The sequence below is a fragment of the Drosophila eugracilis genome, unplaced genomic scaffold, assembly GCF_018153835.1.
Source record: "Drosophila eugracilis isolate 14026-0451.02 unplaced genomic scaffold, ASM1815383v1 contig_90, whole genome shotgun sequence".
NCBI classification, from domain to species: Eukaryota; Metazoa; Arthropoda; class Insecta; order Diptera; family Drosophilidae; genus Drosophila; species Drosophila eugracilis.
The window spans coordinates 7,634,392-7,654,471 of record NW_024573812.1 but is presented as its reverse complement, the minus strand read 5'-3'; the positions used below and the strand labels follow the sequence as shown (position 1 = coordinate 7,654,471).

The following is a 20,080-nucleotide window of genomic DNA, read 5'->3' as shown; positions in this document are numbered from 1 at the left end:
AAGCTTAAATTAATTTATATTTATGTTTCAGTTTCAGTTACGGCTTCAGTTTGATTAATTCAGTGAACGGAAGTGGATTTGTTTGGCATAGAATCCCATTGAAATGCAAATCGAATTAAATTATAGCTAATTAATTCACTCGTTACGGTGCGAATTGAGTCGTGGAATTATTATGTGATTGCACGAAACTCAGCCAAACTGAAGTGAATGCTCATCCACTGGGCTATCTATGGTGATAAATATTTATTCAATCGGACACTAAAAATGCAATGAAAAACTAAAGCTGATTTTTATTAGATTTTTCATGCGGACGTTGAGTTAGTTATTATAGTTTTTGTTTCGTTATTCAAATGCTAATAAAATCTTTGCTAGAAACTCTAGAAGTGGTTTTCATTGTTGGAAAGCAAATCTTTAAATTCTTTTCCTTACTCGTATTAATTAATTTCGAAATTATAGAATGGTTAAGCATTACTGTTTTCTAAACAAATATTGCTGTCTAGGTTAAGAAAAGTGTTTTATGGTGGATCGTAAATTTATAAGTTATTCCTTTTCATTGGTCTAGTTTAAAAATAAACCATAATAAATTGTCTCATTTAAAATAAATAATATATAATTAAATTAATGGATGTAGTAAAGTCACAAACTAATGTGCTAAGTGGTAATATTTAAATCAATTTAAATAATCCCTCAAACATCGTTTAAGTTAGTTAAATTACTACTTAGTTCCCTGTTTCTAGATTTATTTAACACCTCAAAAGAAAAAAAATCCGAGATTATAAATCAACAGGCTCATAAAAAAAACCACCCATTGACTAATTTAATACCTCGTAATGTTGGCTTAGTAATATTTCATAGCCGTAGTCCTAGTACAGCTATATTAACTAAATAATATTAATCAAAGCCCGCTTTTCCCGCCCTTTCCCCCATACTCACGTAGGACAGAGTGGGCTGGGCACTGCTGATGACCAGTTCGCCTCCACTTCGCTGCTTGCCGAGAAGTGACTGATGGAGCCGGTTGGTGCCGTAGTACATTTCCCAGATGCTGGGCTTCTTGCGGTGCCACTCGGCGATACTCTCTCGTTCCCGCTCCCGATCCGTCTTATCCCCGCCAGCTCCGTCGACTGTCATATTTCCCAATCCCTGACTACTGCTGGCCACCGCCAGGATGGGCTTGTGAAAGGTGAGATTCCGCTGCATTTGCGTAACGACTGTGGTGGTGCTCAGGCCTGGATGCAGTGCCTCGAGCTCCAGTTGCGGCGTTGAGGCGGGCGAAGGCGTGGCACTGCGAGACAAACTGGTGGTCGTTACCTCCGATTCCACGTAGCATTCGGCGGCCGGAAAGATCTCCGCAATGGATTTGCGCTTCATCTTGAAGTTGGGATCGCTGGCACAACGAATGGTCATGATCTGCTCGCGGACGCTAAGTGGTCTACCATTCGCGGAGATGAGTACTCCGTCGCGTACAGCTTCGTAGGCGTTAAGCTGCAGGTCGGCGTAACTGCGTCTTCGTTCCAGGGCGTTCTGCATGCGGACAACGTGCTGCTGGCGACCCAAGCCGCTGCAGAGCTGCCGCAGCTCCAGTTCGCTGTGCTGATTCATGCGTTGCAAGTACGACTCCAGTTCGTGCTTCAGCGTATGGATCATTCCCTCCAGCTCCTTGGGCACATCCGTGGGCGGAGTGCTGGCTGGTGTGGGCGTGGCCGAAGGTGGAGGCGTGGCACGCGACAGGAGGCGGATCTTATCACGGACATCCTCCAATAGTTCACGAGTGTTTTGGAAATGCAACTGATCCTCGTAACGCTTGGCATACGTCTCCTCAGCCACGCCCACTCCAGAACCTCCTGGTCCGCCCCTCTCGCTGTCCAGGCGATAGGCATCCTCGGGACAGGAGTTGATGTACTTGGCACACTTGTAGTTGTTCTCCGCCAGCTGTTCGTCGTTTAGAAAGCTGGGATTGTCGATGCCCCGATGACCCGCATTGGGCGCCAAAAGAAAGGCATCTAGGTCAATGTCCAACAACGAGTCATCCACCATCTGCTCCTGTTGCTGCTGCTGCTGCTGCTCCATGATTGTGGGCAACTGGTTGTAGGCTCTCAGTTTCTCCCCAATATCCATGGTTTGGGATGAGACTTCGTTTCTCCCGCCAGCTACCTGCATGAAGCTCACAATTTGATCCTGGGCGTACAGGCAGGGAAAGGTCTTCAGGTGTCGGTCCAGATTCTCGATGCTCGTCTCCAGGATGCGTAGCTTACTGCTGTAGTGATGCATCTCCTCGGCCGCCTCGGCCTTTGACTGGCTTTGATGGTCATTCGTTGGGGCAGCTCCAGCTGCATCTTGCATGTCCGAGCGCTGACTCTTCACTGCGGTTAGCTTTTCAACGGTGGCTTCTGGTGGGTCTATCGATGCCACCTCCTGCGGAGCCGCCACTTTCGTTGGCAGCTGGAGAGGCGGTCGCTGTCTCTGCCTGGCGGCCACACTCTTGATCTTCTCCTGGACATCGATGACCGGTTCGCAATAGATGTGCTCGTCCAGCGAGTAAGTGGAGCACACATTGGAGCTGTAATAACCGGACGAGCCGCTTTTGTCTGTCGAATAGTGTGAGCCACCGCCGCGCGGCGTCTCATTCACCTGGTTTTCCGCAGCAGCAGATGTTGCTGCTGCCGCAGATGCTGCTGCTGCTGCTGTTGTTGATGCTGCTGCTGCTGCGACTGGCAGTCCGGAATCCGCGGAATGCGTGCTGCTGACATTGGAGGCTATCGAGCACTTCTTGCTGCGCTCCCCCACGCCGGCGGTCACCTCCAGCTGTTGGTCGTGACCAATTGCATTCCCCATTCCACTGCCTAGTCCATTCTTCAATGGCATTGGAGCTGCTGCTGTTGTTGCTGTCGTGGATGTGGATGTGGATGTGGACGATGGCGAGGCTGAAGTTGTCGCTGTGCTGCAATGAGAGCGGGAAAAGCGAGAGAAAGAAAGAGTCATGAAAATCGGTGAAAAACACTCGGACGAAAGGGAAACCTAACGTTGGAAAGCGGTTTTTGTTGGTTTTTCGCAATCGCCGTTTTGTTTATGCGTCGCCAACTGGGAAACGACGAAAGTACTATGGGTAAAAATAACAATTTTTCAATGAAATCGTGGACTTTATGAGGCTTAATATTTACTTGGGTTTCCACTTATTACTCTATTGAGAAAACTTAGAAAAAGGTTAGCAAAAAAGTACATTTTAAGAATTTCATTATCTGTATCTACTCGTATGTATCTAAGTATCTGTATGTAATCTTATCGGAAACACATTCAATGAGCTTGTCAGTGAATAACTTGTAACTTAAGTTCATCCCATGGTGTAAGTGCTTAACAACTTCACAGCCGAAAGCGAAAACTGGTTAACTGGGTTAGTCGCTTTGTTTACGTTTTCCATTTTTTCTCGGCCAGCTGACATGCAAATATCGACAAAGCGCTGAACTGGGAATACCCGTGGAATATCTCCCTAACTCCCGGATGTCCAGAATATACACTTATTCTGGGCAATCACTTTCGGTTCTTACTATATACTATATATATATATATAGGCAAACATTTGAGAGCGTGTTTTAGAAATTCAGCATCAACATACAAATTCGATTTCAATTCAAATAAACTCGTTCTAAACAGGATTTCGGCTTCAGTTACTGTTGCAATTCGGTTAGCTTTCGGTTTGTTTGATTTTTGCCTGTTTTTCGGTCTTATTTTATGTTACTGCCTAACTGTAAAGTTAGGCATGCCAGTGAAGTCTACGGCTTTGAGTCACTTTTGGCTGACTTTTTGTTAGTTTTTCCTCTGCCTCCTAGTGTATGTGTGCCTAAGTTTTGGGCCAACTTTTTGGTGAACCATGAAATTTGCCGGTGCCTGATGACTTGCCTAGCAAAGGATGGTAGCGTATGGCAGCGGATGGTAGGAGGTGGTGGCCTGCTAAGTGCAGCGAAATGAAATGGAAACTTAATTGAATGGAACGGAAGCTTTCCACTGTGGAGGGCACTAAACTTCACCGAACTCTGTGCAGATGGCTACTGACTGTTTTTCAAGAAATTTATGGGGTCAATATTTCCATCTCTTTGCGAATATCTCTTCATTTCATAGTCAGATAAAGTTAAATTTCTCTGGCTTAAGACGGGGAAATCAGCAGCTAAAAAACGTAATCTTTTTGGAATCCGTTTTGTAGTTTTTAAGATGCAGTTTCAGTTTCTTATCAGATTAAATCTATTTTGGTTTTATAATATAACTTTATTTAGATATTAAATATATTTATAACCCATCTTATATCTTTTATCTAACACAGTGATGTACTGCTACCTGCAGACCCCTTGATCTTTGAAATTTGTCCTCATTATTACGTTTACGTTAGTTTGGCTAACTAATAAATTATAGCAAAAAATGTATAAAATATTCAGATCCTTATCTCGTGTGGATTTTCAAATGAATTCATTTTGAGTTATCTTTTCCCTTTCAATCGCATCATCAATCACTGCAGTAATCCTAAATTGTGTAAGCCCTAAAGATGTGTTAATCGTTGTCTTTCGCAGAGCTACCTTTAAGGTAAATATATTTATTTATATAATACATTATTTATGGTTAAAAGTCAATACTATTTCTCACAATATATGCTGGTCCCCACAGGGATTTATTTTTCATAAAATGCCCCACTGATTGATTGCTCCTTCACGCAAGTATTATGATTCGAAATTCTAATCGCACGGCATTTGCATTTTCTCTGGGGCAGATTTGCATTTTTGACCGCCGCTTGGCGCCAGTGGCATTGCTTTAATAACTCACTTACGATCGGCAACTAGTCCGCGACTCAATTCTATCCACTCGTACTTACATCTTGGCACTAGGTCACTCACTTTTTGGCTTTTGGCCAAACGGAATGAGCGCTGAAAATTGCGTAATAACGGTTGTTGCTACCAGATATTTGTGGCTGCAGCTTTTCGAACTGTTCTCGAATGGCGGCCGGTGAGTTCGGTGCGTAACGCACCCAAAAATTGATAAGTCGGCGACGGTCAGTGGCGGCGTAGTGTGGCTATGGTATGGATATTTTAGAGTTTTGGTGGCGCGACCATCGATGCGTAGTGGCAACAGCCATATAGATATATCGCACCAACAGAAGCGGCAAGGTTGCCTCTTGGCTCATGAAATATTTTGCAATCTTGGGCCGTATGTTTGTTTATTTTGTTTGTTCGAACTGTGTTAATTAAAATGTTCAGCCTCGTTTGCATGCACGGAACACTGGTGGACTGGTGGACCAACGGACATACGGACATGCGGACAGTTATAGACCGTTAGTAAACACTATCGTGTGACCGCTAATTGTTGTTGACTGCTTGCCAAGACAAATTACAGGCGACTGGAAATTCGGCATCTAAGTCGCGATCTGGCCGTCTATCAATTGCAAATCAATCAATGGGCCAGGCCAAGCTAGGCCAGGCTAACGCGTTTTTATTGCAGCGATTATATCGGCGATTTCGCACATGCTTAACGCTCAAGATGGATGTGGTGTGGCTTTGGTCGGTTGGATTGGCTAAATGCCGACCTTGGCATAAGCCAGAGATATAACTATGGCCTAGGCGGTCTCAAAAATTGAATACAAATTAGCGACGAGTATCAACAATTGATCGCCGTCTAACTGCATTGATGGGGACACTGATGGGACAATGGAATCGCATTTGGCCAAGGTCGCCTTCGAAGACCCAGCAGCTACTGTGCGAAATCCCCTCAACTTTTTACTATACTATAGTTAGCATGCGTGAGCAGTTAACGCAAATTAAGTATAGTACCGAACGTCGACGGAATTTCAAATCGATTTGGGGGGCTTCGACAAAGGGCAGGGGATACTATATATACTCGTCGTCGTTAGCCTTGAAGGGAAACTCAACGCTCTTTCCTTGATCCGCTGCGAATCGTTTGCTATTTTGACAGCATATATCTGGCACATTATCTTATCATGGCTATCATCGTGCCAGTACCAGTGCCAGTGTCAGTGATTTCCATATTCTGGCCAAAGGAGAATGACCAAAATAGCTGAAACAAGTTGCAAACCGAAACTATCTGCCAATTAATTGAAATTGCTGTCAATACACGGCACGACTTAATGCATATGCATACTCATATATCGATTCGAGTATTTATTTTGTATTTTTGATAAATATTTCAAACCAAAACGAGCTCTCAGCTTCTGACCTTCAGCGATTCGAAGATCATACGCCGATGCTGCTGATGCTGCTGCTGGTGGTGGCTTCTTTAATTTCAATTAATAAACGTAATTGTTGCAGCTGTCTGCAGTTGCTGCTGCTGCTGCTGCTGCTGCTGCTGCGATGACCGCCGTCAAGTGTTTGCCAAGCTTCTCTAAAAACAACAAGATATATGCACTTATATCGCACATGAATATACGATTACATATATATGAAGAGAAAAAGAGGTGAAGGCTGACAACAGGCGCCAAAAACCGCATTGCTCGATGCAGCAGCAACTGCAACAGCCACAGCAGCGGCAGCAACTTGAACTTCGCTGCCACTGCAGACATGATTTACATAGTTGCCGCGGCAGCAGCGAGCAACAACCTGTTGCCCCATTGGCTCTGGCCGATCTCAGAACCATCTCTCTGGCAATCATAATCCTCATTTAGGGCAACACTCCGCTGCTGATTGCTATCCGGCTTAATGCCGCGCTAATTGGCTTCCAACAACATAATTACAAAATATCGCTGGCTGCCGCTGCCGCTGCTGAAGTGGCTGGAACCATGAAGTGTTGCGTCCGTAATTGCATTAACAACAAATAGGGTTTCCGATCAGCGACGGTCGTGCCTTTTCTGGGGTTTTCTCTATCCTCTTGCCCCTAACCCCCTACCTGCTCAACCCACCATCACTAAAGTCAAGGTCGCTGTTGGAGAGCTGAAGGTCGCTCCATGGCGATGGGTATCCAATGGATGCTTTCCATATCTAAATGTTTAATTTGGTCCACAGCTTAGCTACTTCTAGTATGGGTTAGGGCACTCAATATTAGAGTTTTATAACCATGTGGAGGGTAACAGCTTTCTAGAGATTGAGGTTTTGGGAGGTTTCCAAGTTAAGTGCCTTGCTTTCCCCTTCTAAGGGTTATATTTATACACGTAAACTTCCCTTAATCTTTGTACTAAATCCAAGCACATTCTCATTATTTATTCAGCATTTAAATTCTTAATAATTGTGTTTTTCATCCTCACCTTTGATACTTCAACATGGCGCGTGGAAGAAGAAAGTTTTCACCCTTTCCTTTTGCTGCCAAATTGCTTGCACTTCCTCCGCTTTGAGCAGCTCCTCTTGCGGCTTCTGCTGCTTCAGACTCGACTCCACCACTTCCGTTTCGAGCAAAAAAGGCACCCAAACGTTGCAGATACGCAAACTTATGGGTCGCACTCGGATCTTTGGTTGCCGAGTAGCTCCTGGTGCTGCTGCTACGGCTGCTGCTGCTTTCGTTTCTGCTCTGACTACGACTCTGACTCCGGCTTCTACTCCGACTGGTGCCCCCCTCGTCGTCCTCCTCGTCGTAGGGCAGCACTTCGATTGCATCGAAGTCGTAGGAGTTGAAGTAGGCCTGCTCCCGGGTCCTTTTCACCTGGGCAGCTTCCGTCACGTGATCGGCGGATATATCCGTGGCTGTTTTCTTGCTCGCAGTGCCAGGTGAACTTTTGCAAATGGGCATTGTTGTCTGGAAAAATATATTTAATGAATAATTTAATAAATTAAAAATACCTTTTACATAAGCTTGTTCTTTAAAATTCCTTAAGAATTTCTAATAGATAAAAGTTTTTAGTTTCCATGACTTCTCTAATGTTGCTTTTAGCCTATAATTAAACTATTTCTTGTTAAGTTTAATAGTCAATTATTTATTAAAAAATAATATCAAGTTCCTTCTTTCAAAGTGATTATAGTAAATTGGTGTTTATGACTAAGAATAAAAATTTCATAGCAGCGGGAAAAGAATGGCTTTTAATTGGTTTGGTTTTCCTTTTTTTTTTAGAGTTTTTAGAATAATCGTTTAAGGAAATTGGTTCATTATAGAACGATTGTAATAAAAAGCGATTAGGCAAGTTCATTAGGCTGAGATTTAGCAGGGTGTTTGTTTTAGAGAGGGTTATTAATTATTTTTAACAACAAAAGCGGAGGCTTGCACAATTTTACGCTTTGGCGTTTACAGCAGCGGCGCCTCCAATGCATCCGCTTTGGCCAACTGGAGCTGCAAAGTGGAGCTGCAAAGTGGAAGTGGAACTGGTTTGGTGCTCGCAAAGAATCAGCTTCGTGCGGCTGATGGCTGATGGCTGTTAGCTGTTTGTTGCTGCCTGATGTTGATGCAAGCGTTTTTGCCTCGCTCATGACTTTGCATTAATTAGCCAAAAAGGGTTTTTGCGCAATTGCATAATTTTTCTGCAACGCGTGTTGCCGCCCCCCCCCTCGGGGCACATAATTTATGGTAACGTGGCTAAATGCCAGACGCTGATAGCACACCCCCAAAACTGATGATGCACCCAAAATGCATTTGCTTGATGGCTGTGTCTGGCTCCGTTGGGCAGTTATGTGTGTGATCGATAGATAAGTGCAGCGTGCTGACAGCTTCATCATTGCCGCCAAAAGTGGCCGGTTGGCTCATCGTCAGGGAATAGGTTCCGTGTTATCGACAAAGAGCTGCTGACGAGGCTGCTGCCAGCTCTGCGGTTTCAGTTTTAGTCTTTTCCACTGGTGTGGCAATCAGCAGTTTATGCCACACACAGACAGATTGCAGACCTCGCTGGAAAGCATTAAATGATACAACCCACCAAAATTATTGCCTACCTATGCAAACTGCCCAATCGAAGACAACTCCGCGTGGGTGTAAAACGAAGGTGCCACTTTGGCTTATGGCCTATTTCGGCTAGTTTCTGGTATGCAACAACTGATTTGGGGAAATTTGTGTATGCAAAAACGGATAAAAACTGCAGATTTTACATAACTTTCGGGGGAAGTTAATGTGAAATCTCTGAGATTTATCAAATTATGTAATAATTTTATAGATAAAGGTGTAATACATCACTTTCTATAGTAGTTAGATGTTTTCTCAACTCAGTTCAAAACGTTTCAGTTCTCAGAAGTGGGTTTAGGTTGCTTCATGACTTACAAATTGATCTATTTATGATTTTTAAGCACATTATCTTAAACCTTAAGGATGCCCTGCAAAATCATTTACGTTTTCCCAGAAAAACTCTAACCTCTACCATTAAGTTAACTACAATTCCAGGTATATACCCATAATCTTTTGGATTTTCTTGATAACTTTGCGGTTGACTTGGCCGCCAAGGGGCTGATGAGGCGCCTCGATTGACGGATTTCTGTGCCAACAGCTGCCATAATAATCGCAGCGATAATAATGGTGCTGGTGGATTAATCGCCGATCGTGTTACCATATGCCATACCATAGCCATACCGTTGCTGATGACATGCCACATGCCACATGCACATGTGTGCCATGGTCAAGACGCAGTGACAAACGTACGAGCACAGAGTTTTTCTAGTTCTGTCGGTTAAGTGACAACTCAAAGTAACTTTGTTGTCTTCCAAAGCATTGACAGCGAGTGAAAAACTCCGATGGAAAAACATAAATAACAGTTGGCAACTTCAAACGCTCAGATGATTTCCGTTGGCTCCACTAATCGTGGCATGTGTAGCGCACAACTTGGCGATAAACCCATCAAACTGGAGCAGTCCATCACCTTCCATTCACTTGAGGATGGCTTATAACCAGCAGCCAGTCAAATGCAAATGTTGCACAACTCTAAGCAGAGAACACATACTATCTTAAGATATTGATTAAGAGAAGACAATGGATTTCTGACGGGGTCTTCTTCTATTTGCTGGCCAAACAAGTGACTGCTGAAGTGGCCGCCACTTGAGTTTATGGAAATGCGAATAAAAATATATACACTGGGCATGGGGACGTGAGGGTTTTATTTATAGTTTGCTCTTCAGAATCAGTATGCCTGCGGTGGCTTTTGATATTTTAATGAGTCAATTGCCCCAGCACATCATCAATGTGCCAGTCTAAAATCGGAATCGGAATCAGATTCGAATGCTTGGCAACCGAGCCATGCCTCCGCCTTGACTTATTTGCCATGAATTCATCATCGCAGACGGCCAAAACAAAAGACTTAAGCGACAAACTCGGATTGCCCAAGCCCAAGCCAAGCCAATTCAATCCGCAAAGAAATCTCCACAAATGTTGTGGCCGATAAAAAACAACACAAAATCTGCATTGTTTTCCAGCCGCATTGCAAAATTGCGTTTTTGTTGCTAATTTACACTGCCCTACAGGGCACAAAATTGCAATCGCAGCAGCAGCAGCAGCACCAACTAACAACTCGCAACATCAGCAGGCAACACCTTCATTTGACATGCGGCAACATCAAACTGCATTTAACCAAACTAAAAACAGAAGACACGGCTTAAATGTGTTACCTAAAACGCTTATCGATGGTTTTTTTCTTCTTTCCGCAGCCTGAAGATGCAACAACTGGATTTCCCTTGTTCCTCGCTTGTAACTCAAGTTTCTCCTCGAAATGGAAACTAAATAAACAACTTAAACTTTTTACAAAGGTTAAAGGTGACTCCCTCGAATGAAGATTAATAAACAATATTAGTAGGAAGGCTCTTAATATTTTTGAAAATGAATAAAGTATGAGAATAGTTTAAGTTAAATTGGAATAAATTAACAATTAACTCAAAGTTGTCTAAGTTCTAGTTCAAAAACCTTAACTAAAACAAGAAAATAAACTGTTTTTAATAATAACCTAACCAATAATCACTCTGTTAAGTAGCTCACTAAAACTGCAAACATTAAACGTGTTTTATTTAAGACGTTTACTAAGGTTTTTGGTTTTCTTAGAAATGTTTTAGCCATTGACAAGGCTTAGCCATTGAAAGCCGAAGGTTTATAAATTGTGTTAACAAGATTTTAAGTTTATTCGCAGCATTGAATATATATTTTAAAGATTTTTCTGAGCCTTTGAAACCCGAAACTTAAACAAGCTTCTGAGGAAGAGCAACCTTTCAGCCAAACATTCGGCAGGTTAAAGATCTTGTCTTGTCTTGATTTTTGTTTGACTTGCAACACAAAGGCAATCTTAGCAGAGCAGACTTAACAGACAATAGCAAACCTTTTCTTTCTGGTCAAATTTAAAACAACTTTTGTAAATCAAAAGTACTGGCATATCGGTTAAATCTTTTTAAAGGGAAATAAAATGTGGCAAGGTTTGCGTTTAGGAGCCCCTTAGTTAGCCCTTAGTTAGTTAGCTGTTTGGTTTTAAAATACTTTACGCCTTCTTTCCCATTATTTTCGAGGCTGTTAACCATTCTCTCATTGGTCAGGAGGTGGTGAACGTTCACGGCTGGTTGCACCACCACCCATCCACCCACCACTTGCCCCACGTCAACTGTCGCCGTTTGTCATTGAGGCTAAAGCCGCCAACTGACGCAAAACCTCTAATTAGTTGGTCTCAAAGAGACATTTTGCAACGATGATTACGGCTACGGCGAGTTGGTGGCAATTAATGGGCGCTGCACTGCCCGCTGAACTGAACTCATAATTGCGTTTTTAGTGTGATAAAAACGCAGTGGGTTAATGCTAATTGCACACGCATTAGCCGGTTGTATATGTTTTTCCCCTTTTTACCGCTCTTGGAAGTCATCTAATTAGGGTCTTTGGCTCTGATCTGTGGGATTTTAGAAAGCAACTGCAACTGGCATTCATCTGAAAGTCATGCAAAGGCAGGCCAATGAGGAGTTTTGTATTTCTATAAAGAAACATTTTCCAGACTATAATCTATGTATTACAGGGAGAGAAAAAAGCTAATTGACTTCAAATTCATGTAAAGATAGGAAATTTTAGATTTGCAAACTGAAAGTTAATATAAAAACATCAAAAATCAGAAATATTAATGATTGCCTTTGCTTTTGAAATTTCTTAAGCACAAATTACTCAAATTAATTACAAATAATATTTAATTTGTTATAAATATATAAAATTATAAGAAATAATAAGTTAAATCTGAAATTTGCTTGCTTTTTAGTACCTTTCCTACCTATTAAGTTATTTATTTATTCGCTGTAATAGTTAGTTATTAGCAGCGTAGCTTCTGCATCTAACGTCATTCTGAATTACTTAATACATTATTTAAAGTCTCTTACACAACGCTTACACGTGCTGATTGATTGTTGATTTCCCCCATGAATCCCTTGGCCAGCCGAGGAGCTATTATTAAATTGTGATTTATCCAAGTGTGAGCCATCAAATCAACGCGCATAAATTAGATAACCGCCGCCATCTCCCGGGTCCAACTAAATAAGTTATAAAATATAACGAGCATAATTAAGTGCAAGCTCTGGGAGTTGCCACTGTCCGTCTGGCTGGCCGTCTAGTGTTTTTTTTTGGCCAATAAATCGCCTCTGGCAGCCGACTCGTGGTGCTGGCCAAAGATTATGTAAATGGCCCAGAGCCACTTGGCCACTTGGCCAGTTTCTGTGCGTCTCTGTGCAGTTTTTGGGTTGGAATGGTTTTGGAGCCATTAGAACGGTGGCTGACCCGTTGACAATAGATAATGCCCAGCCTCGTAAATTTATGCTAAGCCGAACCTTGTCCTTGAGGTCTCAAATAGTCGACGAAGTTCCGTTCATCTTTGGTGGCTCTAAGAAATCTTCTTGTCAATGAATGCACAGAGGGAAATTTTAGGGTTTTCTATAATTTTTTTTGAGAATTTAGTGTAGAGAATCTGATATCTTAGGGAGAAAAGTTTCTTAAAGGGTTGTAGGTCTCTGAGTACAAAATGTGCTGACATTCAGTGACTTATTGCCAAGTTTTTACTTGCTGTATATTATTTCTTAAGTTTATTTTTCAAATGATTTTTTAGGAATTAAGTAGCTTTCCTTAAGTGATTTTCTTAATGAATAAACTAACCCTTTCTAGTAAAAAAAAAGTGGAGATTATTTCCCAGTAGAAACAGAAATATATTTTTCATAGAACTTAAAAAAACTTTTTTATTAATTAGTAAATTAAATCCTGATTTTCTCCCAGTGTGCTGTAATAAGCAGGCATTTTTTGTGTCGACCACTCGATTGTTTTGCTTGGAGGAGAACGCTGGTATTCGATTAACCTTGCCTGGCCGCATTGACCATCAACGACGCTCTAAAAAATTCGGCTAAAGAGCAGAAGCTCCGGCCCGAAATAGAATGGCCAGACATTGAGCGGAAAACAAGAGCCATAGTCACATATATATACCATATTTTGTTTTTATATTTTTGTTCATAAACAAATGCGATGAACGGCCGCCAATTATGCATACCAACAGCTGTTCCGCGGAACTCCCCCTGCCCACTAGTTGAGTTAATCCCGTCGAGCTGTTCAGTGAAGCAGCACCACCCGCTCTTCTTTCCACCACCTCCCACTTCCAACTCCCACTAGCACCTAACACCTCTTCGCTGTTTTCCCACTGCACTTGCCATTTGGCTTTTCTTTTTGTTTATTCAAAGCCGAGTTGCAGGCAATCTTGTTTTTGTTGTCGCTGTTTGAAGTTTATTTTTCCAGCTTTTCTCATTTCCCAACTTTCGCTCTCTAGCAGCCGCTCCAAAAAATGTTCACTGACTTTAATTAAAATTGGAAAAAAACGGCTGAAAAGAATGTTATTAAGCCAAAGAAGAGAGTGAGGAAATATAGGTACTACCTCTTCATAAAGTACTTGGACTTTGGCTTGTAAGCTAAGGAAAACATCTACGCTCTTTGATTATACTTTCTTTTATCTTAGAAAAACATAAGATAATCTTTAGATTCGTTGGTGATTTATCAAGTGTTTGTTCAGCAAACCAAAATGTTGTTTACCTCTTGCTAGAAACCTTTATTAACTTTTGCTTTTTTTTAATTAGTTGAAAAACCAATGTTTTGGCCTCATTCAGACTGGTAGGAAAACCTTTGTTAATGCCAAGGAAGTATATAAGAAATAGTCTTTTGGAAACCACAAATTGCTAAGGCTTTTCCTTAAAGTACATATAACCCTTACTAAATAAAAAGTTGTGCCTTTGATTTTACTTTTTATTGCTTATTGAAGAACCTCCAATTGTTCCTTACGATTTCCCAGTAATTATATCTTCAAGTGAGTAGCAGCGACTTACTTACGACTTTCCATCTCACTTCTGGATCTCACCAAGTTGCATCAAATTAATGTTTCGACTTTAATTAAAAGCGAAAAAAGGAAAAACGACTGCTAAGCCTGAGAAGAGAGCAAAGGCATATAGACACAAGTTTTTCATAAGTATCTTTCCATGTTCCTTGGCCCGATGCATAAAAAACATTTATAGCTTAATCCAAATAAACACACAAGCTGGCAGCTTGGTAGGAAAATGAAATTTGAAAAAAATATTAGACAAGCAGCTGCTGGATGGTTGCAAGCATACTCACTGGCAAAGTGCGTTTGCATTCGTGGGGCTTAAACTAGTTCTTGCCTCTTACATAGTTTTTTTTCCCAGGCGTCCGAGAGCCATTGAAAAGGATGTTCAGGGGCTTAAATACTCGGAGGTTGCCCTGCGAAATGCGAGATGAACCGGCTTTGCGGCTTGTTGCAGGTTCCTGCTTGCAGGTTGCCATGTGCCACTTGACGCACTGCTTTTGGCTGGTTGTGGGAGTGGGAGTGGGTGGGATTTCGACTGCACTGCACTGCTGAGCACTAACAACTGTGCAAACATTCCGAATGGAACCAACTGGCAAACCATGTTGGGACTTCACTTCGCCACCCAAAAGGTTTATCATCATCGTACCAGATATGTTCTCGTATGATGCTTGGCCCAAGGCTTTTCTACACTCAGAATAAGTTTTATTGTATTTTGAAACCAATTTTAAGTGAACAATAAGTGATGGGTAGAGAAGTGATTTGAAAAGCACACCATTCTGGGGCTTAAGCCACAGAAACTCTTTCATTTTGCCCAAAAATGATGGGTTAAAGATGCTTTTTGGTGACCCTGATCTATGGTTGTTAAGTTTGCTAAGAAGGTTAAGCTTTACCCTCACATCTTGACTTGTGATATCAATCAAATCTAGGGAATTGAAAGAAGACTAATCTTGCATTATAACAACTCCTATAAATAACCCTTTCTTAAGCTTTAAAATTGAAGTTTCCATCAATATTTGCTGATATTTTTCTTATTATCATCAGCTTACCCTTAAATTACCCTGTAATTCCATCTACCTAAACTCTCTTTTTTTAACTTTCTAACTCCTAAACTAAACATCAACAAATAAAAGTGGGAATTTGCAGATTATGTTTGATTTTGAATTCCCGTCAATATCAATTTGGATTTGCTAAATGCCTGCGAAAGCCGCCGAAATAAGCCGAATTTATGATGGGCTGGCAAAGCCATTTGAAGCCACTCATATGCATAATCAGTTTTGAGTTCAGCAAAGCAGAGCAGAGCAGCTCAGTCAAGGTCAAAAGCAGTGGTCAAGTCAGCATTTGACATTTTGTTTTCGTTAGCCCAATGAAGAGCTGTCATAATGGAATCAGCCGAGGCGGCAGCGGCAGAGGCAACATCAACAAGTGCGGCGGCATCAACAAGTGCAACAATTTATTGACCGCACTTTGAACTTGAAACTGAGTTGTGCAAGGCAATCGGTGGGGCCGGATGTCCGTGTATTTGGGCCAGCGAGAAATGGCCAATTAAATGGCCATAAATGACAGAGGGAAACCCCGTGCAGTCCATAGTCCGTAGCCCGAAACCAGTAACCCAATCAATTTGGGGCCTGGCTACCAATTAGGGGGCATTTGTTTTGGATGCACTTGCAACGACCGAATGCCCCAGCATTTGCATGCCAACATTTGGCTGGCCCGAACAAACATATATAAATATGGCCAAGCGTGTGTGTGTGTTAGAGTGTGAGTGTGTGAGTGTGTGTGGAAACGGGTTTATGGCACTTGGCCAGGCCGAGATCCATTATGATGGAAATTAGCCTCATAATCGTAATAATAGTGGGTTTCGGGTTCAAGTCTGCCGTGGCCATTGGTAGCCATTGGTGGTCATTGTGTGTGGCTGTGAGCCAAATTGAAAACAATTAAGACTGTTTAAATCAATTGAAAGCCATAAGCTGAAAGCTGATGTAGATGTATCGATGTCACCGGATGCCCTGAACTTGAAAAATTACCATTTAATTCGCCAGCTCAATGCGTTTTGTTTTTTGCTGCGATGCCCATTATTAATACGCTTTTAATGGCCCCGGATTGCGATCGTAGCCGATCGAAACCCAACCCGATTATCCGAATGCTAATGGATAAGCCAGGGGATGGATATAGCACGACGAGTGTTTGCCGGAGGAACTTGTTTCCAATTCAATTTAAGCTTTATTTTTGCTTAATTAGTTGACACGCTCAGAACAAAACAGCCCAGCAAAGCGACTAAAACAAAAAAAGAAAGGCTGATCTAGTATCAATAAATTAGATATTAACTTCGATCTGCTTTGCTTGGATCAGATTTGTATATCTTACAATCTCCACCACGCCGCCTCCGCCGCAGGGACATTCTAATAAGTGGATCAAGCAAGCTATTTGTCAACCAGTTGGGTTCGTTATCATCAGATAATGTTGATATATATTATATATACGCCCGATCCAGAGTCAAAGCTCGCTTATTATTTGTCTTTGTTTGTTTTTAAATATTTGTTTAATATTTTATTTTCGACTGGCCTGGGCTAAACGTGTTTCTGGCCATGTTCTATGCACGAGCTTATCACTCCTGACTGGTTTATCGCCAGCCGCACCAAGTTCGCTTGAATAATGCCCGAATCTGGCCCGGAGCTAATTCCGGTTCGACGAACCTTTCACTTATTGGTGCTCTGCGAATTCCTCAGTTCCACAAACTCTTAAATAATCGAGCTGACGTGCCTTGGATGGTTTGATCTATTGTCGTCATTTATGGCTGTTTAAGAAAATCATGTCATTAAGTTCCCTCTCTACTCTACTTTAAAGTTACTTGGAAAATGAAATATATTTGTATAAAAAGGTAAATCATAATGAACTTTAACCCCTTGACTGCCTGAAGCCATAGCCTCTGGCTGTTCATGAACATTTTGGCCAACCGCAATTAGTAATTGCGGCTAAGCTGGGGTCTCGACTTGCAATGAACAGCCGAAACCGCATAATGAAATTGGAATATTTATTTGCCTACTTTATTAATGTCTGCTCTTGGTTTTCGATATTATATTTATTGAAAATGTTAAGTAAGTATTAACATATGTCAGAGTGTGAGTCTGTGGTGTGTTTGTCAATGACCGCATTCATTCATTAATAATTTAAGTTGGTTGCCTCATTAATTTCGCCGAAGCTGAACCCAAAGCCGAACACCCACAATTGCTGTAAGCCATTTGGTTTTGGTTTTTCTCCGCTCTCTATTTATAGACATCATAATTGTGAGAGATGCGCACAGATGTTGGGCAATATGCCTGCCTATATGTAATGTATGATTAATTATCGTTTCTCGAATGGAATTCAAACATTTTGGAACACCACTCCGGGGTGATAATTGAAATGTATTTACATTGCAACTCCTTCGCGTTGCACGCCCCTTACAGTCGCCGCCATATAAAGATATATTCACCAACGAGGCGGGGCGCTCATCACTTTAAATATTATCTAATTTCAGCTTTGTTGGGGTTTATTTTTTATGCATGGTTTTATATGTGTTTTATCTCCGTGTGTGTTTTCTCATCCATTCAACTGGTTTGGCATCTCTGAATTTGGTAAAACAAACTCGTTATGAGCTTTCGTCGCTGCCTAGTCAAGCTCACTTAATGCACAATTTCTTAGTGGGTGTCGCTGGGCTAAGAACGGCGTTCCATTCTAACCAAGACCAGGCCGATGAATCAATTTACAGCCTATTTGGGAATCGCTGCGGTTATTTATTAACCGACGTGGCTAATGAATTGCTTACACCTGCCAGCTTTTGGACACACCGCAGACCAATGGTTGTGACAGGAATTTCTATTTATGATTAGCCAAAAATTCCAAAAACCAAACCAATTAAAGGCTTTTGGCTGCAAAATGAAATCATCAAACGGACGAATTTCATGATTCGATTGGAAGGAGGGCTGGAGGAGAGGTGGTGGAGAGTGCACTGGTTGGCCGAATTGTGAAATTTAATTAACATGAAAGTACAAGTGTGTAAATGCAAATGTAATTTGCAAATAAATGCACCGCAATTTCAATTTATTTGCCATTGAAATTGCTGAAATTAAGTGTTTGTTGAGCCGAATACTTTGCAATTAGGAGGGCAAAACGATTTCAAGGGCTGATAACGAAGAGATCCCTAACTGGGAGGGGTATATTGGTTATTAAAGGAAGTTTGTTGGTTTTATTAAGAGGTCTCAGTCCAGGTTTTAGTAGCTAAGGACGATGACTTATTTATAAAGATTCTCAAATTATTACTTAATATAAATAATATTACTTAAATAACTCTACAAATATTGTTTTTTTTTGATAAGATAAATCATATTCAGTTATATAAAATAATACTTCGATGTTGGGCTTAAGTAAATGTTAAGCACACTTTCTTATGTTTTTAAATTTAACTTGTTTAATATTTGAGAGTTTTGTAATATTTAACCACACATTTAGGGCTAAACGTTAACGTAATATTAATGTATATTAGAAAAATTGAAAGATATTTAACCATGAATAGTTGACAGCATTAAATAATATAAAAAGGAGCTAAAAATAACAGAAACGATTTAACGATATAATTTCCATAATTACTGTACTAAATACAGAGTATTTACATAAGTGCACCAATTTACCACCACTTTTAGTTTCTAATTTCTATTATTTTTTGCTGGTCTCTTTTTACGAGGGTCATTAAAGGCCAGGATAATATATAAAAAAAAAAAAGAAAAATTCTATATCGGCTTTTGGCCCGCGTCTGGGTTTCTGTTCTATTTGCTGTTAATCCTTATCTAATTTATGCAAATTCCATATCGGTTTAATGACACAACGAGCAGCGACGATTCTCGGCTCACGATTTGCGGCGACTAATTTGTTTAATTGTAATTAGCTGTAATTGGTTTATGTTAATTGCCTCACCTCGCACGGACTTCAATTGCGGATGGCGAACGTCCCTTGGCTAGATGCTGCTGCTGTTGTTGTTGTTGTTGTTGTTGTTGCTGCTTTCGGCCGAGTTGCATAAATGTTTAACGGCTAAAAGGCGCGCACACACACACCGTACACACACACAAACATATGACTATGGAAATTGGTTAGCAACAATTGCATTAATGGGTTTTAATTGCCGAAAACGCACACAGAGAGAGCCCCAAACTTGACTGCAAACTTGTTCGAAAAAAGTCAAATGGTCAAGCCGCCCAGCGGAGTTGATTAAAATGTGTGTAAAAAGCCGCCACTGAGTTTAAGTCTCCGTCTCTATGTTTTTGTTTTATTTTAGTTTGTGTTTCTTAGTTTTTTAGCTTTTCAGTTTTATCTCGCGTTTTCTCGCTGGGATGAGAAAAACAGGCACAAAAAACAACAGAAGCCACTCAAATATTGCAGCAGCAGCAGCAGCGGCGGCGGCGGCAGCGGCGGGCCAGAAGATGAGCAAAGCGCACGCCAAAATCCAGCTTATGCAATTTCTTTTTGTTTATTTCCAATTTCTGCCTCCTTCGGTTTCTTTCCTCACTTTTCTCCGCTATTGTTGTTGTTGAATGCACATTTATTTTTTTTTTACACACACTTTTCGCTCTTTTTTTTCGCTTTTTTTTTGCAGTCTTTTCCCCCCTCCCTTTTTTATTGCTGATTCGCCGCGAAATTGTGTCAGAATAGCAAAAGTGGAGTGTTTTTTCGGCCGCTGCGGCACTTCTTAATTTGAGTGCACCTTGCAGTCAGTCGCACGGAGTCTGCGCGCAGGGCGGAACAAACGCAGCGGCAACCTGCGACAACCCACCGACAACATGCAACATGCAACGGACAACCGACAACCGACATCCGACAACCAACAACCGAAGCGAACGACTGGCTGAAAGAAACTGA

The 20,080-nt window shown here is 41.5% G+C and overlaps 1 protein-coding gene across 1 annotated transcript in view; it reads right to left on the bottom strand.

Annotated features, from left to right (window-relative positions):
- LOC108113043 overlaps window positions 1-20,080 on the bottom strand; it is a 27,706-nt gene extending 7,626 nt beyond the window's left edge. The window contains exons 1-3 of the mRNA XM_017223472.2: window positions 19,142-20,080; window positions 7,232-7,716; window positions 934-2,938 (exon numbers count right to left, since the gene is read on the bottom strand). Of these exons, the coding sequence (XP_017078961.1) occupies window positions 934-2,938; window positions 7,232-7,710 (2,484 nt within the window). The 5' untranslated portion in view covers window positions 7,711-7,716; window positions 19,142-20,080. The remainder of the gene's footprint in view (window positions 1-933; window positions 2,939-7,231; window positions 7,717-19,141) is intronic.